Genomic DNA, 10,693 nt, shown 5'->3' on the forward strand with positions numbered 1-10,693 from the left:
GATTTCCCTTTTTAGGGTAGAACCCCGGTGTGCCCAGTTGGACGGCGATATTTGGGAATGAGTATTGGATTGCCGGTTGAGGGTTGTCAGCCTGAGCTTAATGCTATCATTTTGGGCCTACATGGCTGCCCTTGAATTTGTAGGGCATGTCTTACATTTGTAGGCTTGTCTTTGTTTATTGGGGATAGGATTAGGATTGTAAGTAGGGGCTTGTAAAAGCTGAGACAGGCTTGTAAATGTATTTTGTATGCATGTGCTTGTGTTCATATGATGGAGCTCAGGTTTTAAGGATAGTCAGTTGCTTTCAGGTTTGAGGATCCATGTAGGCTAGGGTGAATACGTTTCGAATTGTCCGGCTTGGTTTGCAGGCAAGAGAGTAGTCAGAAAATGAAAACATCTCCACTTTAAACCAAAGAACACCAAACAAGCAAAATGGCTCCCTTGTCTCTTCCATCCAAACACATGGACATTTATCCTTTCACCCATCCATCCACCTGCTGATATCCAACATTTTACCTTTACATTCTATCATCTATTCATTCTTTTATCCACCATTGAATCTTTCACCATTCCATCTATCCATTGGCCATTCTATCCATTCATCCATCCATCTGTTCACACTTTCATTTTATATGCATCCATCCATCATTTAACTAGCCCATCCATCAATAAATCCTTTCATCCATCATTTTATTTAAATCCATCCTTTCATCCCTTATCCATCCTCTCAGATTTCCATTTAGTGTGCCATCCCTCCATTCTCTCAGATTTCCATTTACTCTGTGAATATTTCATCCATCCATCTATCCACCCATCCATCCATCCTCTGATTTCCATTTATTCTGCCATAATTTTACACACCCTCTCACATTTCTCTTTGCACTTCCATTCTTTCCCCCACCCATCCATCCATCGTTTCAGATTTCCAGTTACTCTCCCATCCTTTCATCCACCCATCTACCTCTCACCATACCATAGCCTTTCTCTCATCCATCTATCCCCTCACATATTATCAACCTTTTTGCCCACTCATCCATACTATCACCTACCCAGCCATTGTTCACCCATTTATCATCCTTTCAGTGACTCATCTATCCTTTCACCCACTGATCCCTCCAGCTTTTCGTCCACCCACCCTTTCACCCACTCATCCATCCATCTTCTACGATTTCCATTTACTCTTATCATCCTTCCATCCAGCCATCCATTCACCCACTCTTCACCTATCCTTCCACCTACTCATCCATCCTTTCACCCACTCCTTCATCCTTTTACCCACCCATCCAGCCTTTTACCCACTTCCATTTCACCCTCTCCTCCATAAATCCTTTCACTCACTCGTCCATCCTTCTTTTGCTTTTCTGTCAACCCATCTTTCTCTCTTCCTTTTAGCATTAACTATGAGCCTTTATCTGGTAAGTGGAAGGCAAAGGCGGGCTAGTCTTAGGTGCCAGGTGCTTAGGTGCCAGGGGTGGGCTTAGGTTTTCAGGACTGAGATTGGGTTTAAAGTATTGGGTTTGTTGTCTTGGGGCTTCTTTTTTAAGGGTCGATATTGAACAAATGAGTTTGGTTTGTTCAGTTGAGTTTAGTGTTCTAGAGGCTCAGGTTCAAGCACTGGCTTGGGAATGTAGGGGCGGCCCTGGGATTGTTGGCCTGGGCATTAGCTTGTAGCATTAGGCCTGGGCTTGTAGGGATGTGCTTGTGCTTGTACGGTTTTGTAGAGCTGTGCTTTGGGTTTGAAGTGTGATGCTTTGGGTTTGCGGTTTTTGGTTGGCTTTGTGAGACTAGGTTTGAGCTTTTTGTTCTATGTTTGCAGGACTGATTAGTTTCTTACATCTTGAATTGTTTTTTTGTGTATGAGTTGGGTCTACAAGTTTGTGTTTGTAAAGTCAGGCTTTGTTTTATAGGTTTGCCTTTGTAGGGCATAACCTGAGTGTTCAATGCTCCACTTATGTTTATAGATTTTGGCTTGTGATTGCAGTTTGGTTTTTTAGGGCTTGACTTTGGTTTGTAGGTTAGGTTTTGTTGGGTGGAACTTACGTTTGTAGGCACAGCTTAAGTTTGTCTGTTTAGGTTTGGCCTGCTGGACTGGGGTTTGAAGGTATAAGCTAGAGTTAATAGGACTGGGTTTTTAGGTTTGGATTTATAGGACCAAGCTTAGGTATGGATTTCTATTTATAGGGCTGGGCTTGGCTTTGTAGTTTAGGGTTTGCAGGGTTGGGGGTGCATGGCTAGTTTGTGCTTGCAGATATTACCTTTGATTTACAAGCTTGCGATTGGGATCAGAAGTAGCTAAATCTTGAGCTTGGAGGATTATGCAAGGAATTGTAGGGCTAGTAGGTTTAGGCTTGGTCTGTGATATTTCTGAAGTGAAGTAGGTTGCGCTTAAACTCATATATAGCTAACTTCTCCCACTAGGAAGTGGTAAGTGAAAAACCACGCCAGACAACATGAGGAAAATATACTAAATCTCTTTATTGATGTCACGATTTGTCACACTTTGACAGATGTTTCCTTGAATTGTGCCATAGGCAACCACTGCACATTGACCTCAGACTGCTGCTTGTTAGCTGTGTGCTGGGAGCTTTAGTGGTAGTGCTTGGACAGAGCAGCACAGGACACAGCCAGGAATTTTTCCCATGCCGCTTGGACATCAACTGTGAAAGCTGGTCCCAGCTTGCGGGCTAAGGTGATCACCAGACAATTTGCCAGGAGCTGATGGAGGAAATACAAGTCATTAGTGAGGGTGTCAACTCTAGAGAAGTCTGTTGAACAGAAACTGACATGAAAAGAGAAAAAGACACCCACCCCCCACACACACATTATATGTTATAAAAATGTGTAGATTGGCTCCAAAGTTTGTAGACAGTGCGAAAAACCCCTGTAATCTTTATATAAACACTTTGCTTTCCTTGTATTACGTTCTTATGTTAGAACTCATCTGTAATAAGATGTCAAGTCGCCAGTAATTGTTTACTACTTCAATTCGATCTCATGCGTGATCAGATATTTTGTGTCTACATGTGTTCATGCACTATACAAAAGTCACACTTATGTGCTTTTTTATTGGTTGCTTTTGGGCATCATTCCTTAGAGGTGGTCCCTCCTTCACTGGAGGGCAGTCACAAACATGTGTCCTTTCTTTCTGTCTGGGCAGTACTCGGGAGGTGGAAGATCTGACACTGTCAGACCTCATATCTAGGCGTCAGACTTCAGTGCTTACTGTTGTCAGTGTCCTCAAGGGCATGCTCCCTCCCAAGCTAGGGACAATATTTGGTCCAATTTGGGGCATCATCTCTCTCTCCCTTCCTGGAATATCAGACCTCAGTGATGACACCAAGGGCCTATGGTGGGGTACAGGGCTTAGTTTGAGCTGGTGGTTTCCGGTGCTAGGCACTGGTACTTAATCAGGACTTATGGCAGCCAGCCACATGGTGGCGCTGTTTGTTCAATTTTTGATGAACGCAACAAAAGTTGTTAAAAGGACTAATGCCTGCAACCCAAAGCTATAAAAATAGCTAGGGTGGCAGGTATTATTCATTTTTAATATATAAAACGTCTAAATTATCATTATTAGCACAATGGCTGGTACAAGCTGCTTTGGACTGCTGACAAGGGCCCTGGCACTTATTTCTTTTCAAATGACGTGCTAGTGGGGTAGTTTCTTTTCTCCCTCACTCTGGTTTAAATCCTCTATGGTCTATTCCCTCACAGCTGGTGATTTTATCGAACCCTTCTCTCCTTACCGTGAAGTTCTGGGGGTCCACATGGAGTACGTCTGCGTGCATCTCGCTCAGGTGGGCCAGTGTCTTCTTGATGTCATCAATGTGTTTGACGGCCTCTCCGAGGGCAGACAGGACCTTCTTGCCGTGGGCCTTGACCTTGGGATTGGCAAGGATGGCGACTGCGTTGGAAAGGTCCCCGAAGGTCGAGAAGTACCTCTGGGTCCAGGGGAAGACGATCAGCACCCTGCCAGAGGGAGAAAAAAAGCGTCAAAAGAGTAGCTCACCTCTGGGAAGTTCTGTTAGTTAGTAATTAATTTGGCTGGGAGAGAAAAGAAAACACTGGAACTGAGACCCATGGATAATACAACATAAGCAATGAAAGAAATTGAGGAAAAACAAGAAGGGGATAAAACAAAAGATGGAATGGAAGAAACAGAGGGGATGGGGAGAAGAAAGGAAGGAGGAGGGGAAGAAAGCAAGGAAGAGAGCAAATACATGAAGGAAGAAAAGAAGAAAGGAAGGGAGGATAGAAAAAAGAATGAATAAAGGGATGGAAAAGGAAAGAAATAAAAAATACAAAGGAAAAAAGGAACAAAAGAAAGGAAGAAAACAAAAAAAGTTTGAAAGGAATGAAGAGAAAAATTTACGAGAGGATGAAGGGAGGAAGCAAAAAAGGGAAGACAGAGTTTAATGGAGGAAGAATTAAGGAAAGAAAGATGGAAAATAGATCAATAAACCTAAAACATAATGAAAGAAAGAAAGGACAAAAGGAAGAGAGAAAATAAGACAGAAAGGGAAAAACAAAAGAAGAAAGGAAAGGAACAAGGATAAAAAGTAAGAAATGAAGTAAGAAGAGGATTAGAAGGACAGTAAGAAAACAGAATGGAAAAAGAATCAAAAGAAGAAAGAGAAATAGAGGAGAAAGTACGACAAAATATAGCAACAACAGAAAAGAAACAAAGACAAATAAGGGATGAAGAGAAAGGAAGAAGGTAGGGAGAAGGAAAGCAAAGAATATAAAGATTGGGAAGGAAAAAAGTGTGAAAAAAGAAAAAGTGGAAAAAAAGAAGAAAGAAGAAAGAGAGAATGCAGAAAGAAGAATAAAAGGATAAATAGAAGAAAGAAAGAGAGCGAGAGTAAAGAAAGAAGACAGTAAGAATTATTATATTGGTCATCCCTAGTTGTGGCCCATTAATTATGCGGCCACCAAATGCATATTGTCAGCTTGGCATTATCTAAACCAACCCTTGTTATGGTGGTAGCTTTCTCTAGTATAGGGCGTCTGATCACTATCCTGGCATAAGTTGTGGATTTGTTAAATGTAATTACTACCTCCAGCCTATGATGTGCATCCCTGGGATATGTTTGCAGTACATGGTTATATATGGCAGATTATAGTCACAAGGGGGCAGTAGTGCATGTGAGTTTTCGAGTACTAACTTTTTGGGTTTTCTAAAAATGAAAAGATGGTATTTGCCTGAATGCAAGTTATTTTACAAAATGTACACCTTTTGTCCCGTGGGAATCGACTTTATTTACTGAAATGAGGAGCTCGCATTTGGTGACAAAATGCGTGCTTGTTCTCTTTTGAAGGAAGTGTGAGTTTGCTGATTCGGGACAAAATATATATAAATATATTAAAAGTTATTATTATTTGAGTGGTAATTCCTGCAGACTTGAGGGTACGTTTTATTGATGACATTTACTTGTTCCAGCGGACGCTTGCTGCTAATTTATTTAGAGGTATTTCCTAATTTATGTTGCTGAAGCTTTTTATGATGTCATTTGCCCAAAGGTGATGGAAAATCAAGTTTGAAAGGGCAAGATGAGAAACTGAAAGGGGGCAGAAGGTGGAATCGAAATCAGATGGTGTGTACATCTTCAAATTGAATACCTAGATTTCTCAAACTGCTCTACATCCAAATGATTTCAACAGTTTTTGGTGATGAAAAATGCTTTGTTTTGCTTCCCGTTTTACCAATGTTTTTTTGTAATGACGTTGCTAGCGCACCTGGGACGGATTTGTCTTCTCAGGCAGACCATCAACGTTCTGCAATATTTAATGAGCATTCCTTTAGATTTTGAGATACATTTTATGTTTTTTTTTCTTTTTGCCAATCTATTTGAAACTTGTTGTACAATTTCTAATAAAGATCAATTTTCTGAAAAAATGTCATCTGGAAATCCACCCTCTGGAACCTTCCCTACACCCCTGCAGAAGTGTGCTTCAGTAGAAAATATTTGATCTCTTTAGATTTTTCATGACTGTTCATTCACAATTGTCGGTAGACTTGTAATGCATTTGTATTCTTCAATTACGATTTAGCATGCAGCATCTTATCCATTTTTTCATGATTCCTGCAACCCATGTTGGCATGGATAGACTAGTCCACTCTTTGCCATTCAGGAAATGGTTATACGCAGTGTATGTTATGTTTCTTCCTATGTCCTTGCACACTACCTAGGCACAGGCACATGCGATTAACATAGAAGCATTATAATTGCTCTGCATAATGACAAATGGAATCTTTTGCTACATTAAGGATAATTGCATTTTGACAAGAGGAGTCCCTTTTCGATTCTATGGGGTTCCAAATGCATATTTCCATTAGCCATTGTTTACCGTTCCCAGCAGACAAATGGTCGCATGGCAGATGGGGGAAAGGAGGCATGAGTGAAACTGTTTCTCTTCATGCTGTACCACATACAGATACTCAAAATGCCTCACTATGTTACTGACTCGAATGCTTTTCAATAAAGAAGAGTTTTCTTTCTAACTGCGCCACCTGTGAAAATATCAGTTGCTACGTCATCGTGGTGAGATAGCTGAGCGCCATTTCTGAAGCATTGGGCTGCCTTGTGTTCCTCTCTGGCTTGGCTACCTCAAATCCAATATACTAAATTGTACACCCTGATGCTCTCTTGTTATATCTCCAAAACATTTGCCACGAATGACCATTGCAACCAACATTCATCTCGTCAAACCTAAAAGCAAATATGAAAACACAGAAAGTGTGGCTATAAACCAATATTACCTTGCATTGTCTTGCAAAAATGTCTCCAAGTGAGTATCATTTATAGGCATGCATAATTTCTGTATTGTAAAGCAATGGGAAGCAAAAAGAATTTAAAAACATGCACAATATTTTTTTTTTGTACCTGGCCAGGGTCTCGTGCCCCTCACATTCCACATTCACCGACTTCCACACGGAGGCGATGGCGGCCTTCTCTTCGGCTGTCCAGTGAACCATCTTTGCTTCTGATGCTGGGCGAGCGTGTGGCTGGCTGAGTCAGTTCGGCTTCTGGAAGCTGCGTCTGCTGGGTGGCTGGGAGACCCTCAGAGATTTATAGGGACCGCTGCCAGGCCCACCCCGGGCCCTGGTTCTGCTGAGTCATGCCAAACCCACTTATCTCCTCTGCCAGATCACTGCACTGGCATGACCACCGCCTTCTTGACGTTTTTTTTTTAAAATAACGACAGGCATGTTATTTTCACATTTTAATTATTATATCAATTCAATTCAATTCAATTGCTTTTATTCGCTCTTCCAAAGGCAGATCATAAAAGATACACACAATAAAAATAAACAAACTACATGGTATACAACAGTGTTAAAAAGTAACGGCCACATATTTAAAAATGATATAAATCATTGTGCAAATTTACGGTTATTAGAGTTACAGTCCATAAAATAAAGTTCCAGTGGCGTCAAGTCTGGTATAGTAATAAGACATGTAGATTATAAACAATCACATTTTAGCAAGAAAATATTGTTTATGTTGGTTTGCATTGAATAAAGTGACAGTGCAGAAGTTCTGATCCCAGGGGCATCATAGCTAATGTAGCAAGGTGCCTAGTGAATATACACTTAAAAATGCAAGGTCAATGATTATTTGTAAAAGAGAATGTAAAGGCTTTTTTTTAAATCAAAACAGCAAACTCCTTTTTGCTAAAGTGCACTTCAAAAAACTGGCAACTGCCTAGCAAACATTACAATTGTTTAAGTTGCAATAAATAGAAGCGGGCAGCTTTGCACTTGGAGAATTTTTGTCTGAGCAATAACAGTAATGAAAACTTCCTAGTGTACGGCAGATAAAATTGACAAAAGAAAACAAAATGTAAAATGGTGTGGCTAGATTGTTCATCACATGGGCAAATGGCAATAGTGTCTGAGGAGTACTGACCTAAGGCAAAACATATTAACCAGCGAAAGGAACCTAGCCTAAATCTTGCCAACAGCGTTCTTTCATAAAAGTTGGTCATGTGTAGTAAATACGGGGCAATTGTTGGAACCGGTTGGATAACACAGTAATCTCTGACTGAAGGTTCAGACACTTCCATTAGTTCCCTAGTACCTTGTTTGTGCTTACGAAAACTGTCCCGGACCCAATTTTGTCCTTTTTTGGATGGACTCGGGATGCTCGAACAAAGTGGCAGAGCCAAGTGCAGAGAAGCAATTTTTAATACATTGTAACCATGGAAGGGCCAAACCATGAGCACAGGTTAAACAGTCTCGGATGACAGCCCGGTTGAATGCGGCTTCTTTGTTGGACGAAATTGAGCACCAGAGAGCCAGGGGGGCAGCATTGATGGTATCTTCGACGTACTCCATGCCTAGTTCCAGGTGTAGGGAGAAATCCGGGAATGAGTAAGGGACGCCTAGTAGCCGGCTGCAGAATCTATTCTCGTCTGCCTGCATCGCATATGCATCCCTACAACCCCAGAAACCAATTCCATACATTAAGATCGGCAAACATTTCCAGTCGTATAACTCTAGCATAGGGGCAATGTGCTTTTTACCAATAGACATAGCAAGTGAGGAAGTAGTATCTACCGCTTGAGTATATGAGGATATTCTATTTTTTATACAAGTAAGCCAAGTACATCCTTCAACAAACTCTAGGCCTAAATAAGGAAAATAACTAACCCTATATAGGGTTTTGTGATCAATATTTAGGGTACTGGTTTTGGTATTTCTTGGGCCACAAATCATAGCAATTTGTTTCTTAAAATTTGGCTCCAGGGCCAGGTCTCTCATGAAACTGACATAACTAATGATAAGTTTTTTGAGGCCATTGGTCGTCCTTGCCAGGAGGACTGCGTCATCAGCATATAAGAGTGTGGGCACTCTTTTACTCCACATGCGGAACGTCCACCCCAACAGATACCAATGTTTTCTCCAGGTCGTTCATATACAGGAGAAAAAGAGTTGTGGCAAGGACACAACCTTGGCGCACCCCGCGCTTAATGTTGAAGGGCTCTGTGCATTCACCTGCGCTCCCAGACTTAACTGAAGCTATGAGCTCATGGTGAAAAAGCCTTAAAAATGTAACCAGCCCCACATCAACACCCATGCTCTCTAGAATGGCCCATAGCTTTGATTTGGTGACATAGTCAAAGGGGCTTGACAAGTCCATAAACGGTAAGTGGGTGGAAACTCCCTTGGCGTATCTGTATTGTGCCACAATAAGATGGAGACTGAGGCACTGTTCAATAGTCCCAAGGCCCTTTCTAAACCCATACTGACTTGGGGCAAGTATACTTTTTATACTAATCCAGTCAAGTAAACGGTCCAGAACTACTCTCCCAATGATTTTTGCGTTGGAGTCTAAGAGGGATATCGGGCAATAACACTTAACATCATGCATGTTTCCTTTTTTAAAAACAGGTATAATTATTGATGAGTTCCACGACTGGGGCACGCCCTGGCTACAGGCAGAGTTGAATACTGAGGTGAGGACCAGGAGTCCAAAATACTGGGTCCTCCCTGAATAAATCAAGCAAAATACCATCCGGTCCCGGAGCCTTCTTACGTCTACTGTCTAAAATTGCTTTAAAATCCTCATCCTCTTTAAAAACAAGGTTGGGACACAGTGGAATCATTGGCACTGAAGCATCGTCAGCCCTGCTGTCAGTAGAATACAAAGCAGGGACATTTTCCAACAAAGCCTCGGCCGAGATATGAACTGTTACTTTATCTTAGGAAGATATGGAAGATAAAACAGCCCTCACCACTTTCTAGAAAGCTTGTGGGTCTTTAGATTGGCAGAATTATTGGTTGAGGGTCCCGCACTCGTTTGAGTAATTGTTTTGAAAATTGTTAGATGAGTGTAATACTTTCGTTGGTGCAATGGATGGTGATCTTGCTGGGCTCCCAAGATCGAGATATATATCATTCAATTATGTATCCTGTGAACACAAGATGCATATTCCTCCATGCACTCCTTTCCATACTTTCATAAATGTTCGTACAAAAAGTTTTTTTGCTTGTTAGATGATTTATTTTCCTCTCATTTCATATAAGCTGTATTCTTAAAGTTCATAATTATTCAACTTATTCCATGTCTCAGAAAAGTTTATCACAATGTAATTGCCCAATGCATTTCAAGCGTAGCGCCCTTCCTCAGGGGACTTCGTATACTCTAGAAACAGTAATCATAAATCACAATCAGTGTAGTAATAATGGTCCATCAATGAAAACAAATATTCAAATTAACATTGCACATCAGTGATGCCCCCCGTGCGTAGTAAAAGGCTTCTGGTCAGTATTCATAATACTTCTATAAATGTCCAAATGACAGAAAAAGCAGGTAAAATGAAATGAAAACCCAGACCCTGGGTACTAACCTTAATGCATGGAATAATTCGTGCCTTGCAATTAACTGTAATGAGGAAAATAAAATCCGGGTGTAAGTATATGGCGTGACACGTGTGTCTGGTTTCTGTATGCAAAAATACAAAGTAGTGGTCTCTTACCGAGGTATTGTAAACGTGGAGTCTTCCTCGCTAGTATGGGCGTGCAGCGCTCTGTACGCAAATACTCTATGATTTTAACGGCCAAGCGTTCTACGTAGTCAGGGTTACCGTGACGTGTTCTGTACTCTATGGTGGTGACTTGCGCTAGGTAACAGCGCTCTGTACACGAGTACTCTATGGTTCTAAGTTGTCAGGGTTACCGACCATAGGC

The 10,693-nt window shown here is 41.3% G+C and overlaps 1 protein-coding gene across 1 annotated transcript; it reads right to left on the reverse strand.

Moving 5' to 3' along the window:
* Positions 1–2,455: 2,455 nt before the first annotated feature.
* Positions 2,456–7,052, reverse strand: LOC147703403 (hemoglobin subunit beta-2-like). Its single transcript, XM_086931838.1, has 3 exons — positions 6,885–7,052; positions 3,747–3,969; positions 2,456–2,715 (listed from the first exon to the last, which is right to left on the reverse strand). Exons 1-3 carry the CDS (start codon positions 6,974–6,976, stop codon positions 2,587–2,589), a joined length of 444 nt encoding a protein of 147 aa, XP_086787964.1. The 5' UTR covers positions 6,977–7,052; the 3' UTR covers positions 2,456–2,586.
* Between the last annotated feature and the right edge of the window lie 3,641 nt (positions 7,053–10,693).

Source organism: Lissotriton vulgaris, chromosome 7, assembly GCF_964263255.1.
Source record: "Lissotriton vulgaris chromosome 7, aLisVul1.2, whole genome shotgun sequence".
NCBI lineage: Eukaryota > Metazoa > Chordata > Amphibia > Caudata > Salamandridae > Lissotriton > Lissotriton vulgaris.

What these genes read in the sequence shown, in the direction of transcription:
- LOC147703403 (XM_086931838.1), bottom strand. Translation starts at nt 6,976, where the DNA reads ATGGTTCACTGGACAGCCGAAGAGAAGGCCGCCATCGCCTCCGTGTGG. An exon ending in GGGCACGAGACCCTGGCCAG is followed by an intron (nt 3,970 to 6,884) that starts GTACAAAAAAAA and finishes TCCCTCTGGCAG; the next exon opens with GGTGCTGATCGTCTTCCCCT. An exon ending in TGGACCCCCAGAACTTCACG is followed by an intron (nt 2,716 to 3,746) that starts GTAAGGAGAGAA and finishes TTCCTCCATCAG; the next exon opens with CTCCTGGCAAATTGTCTGGT.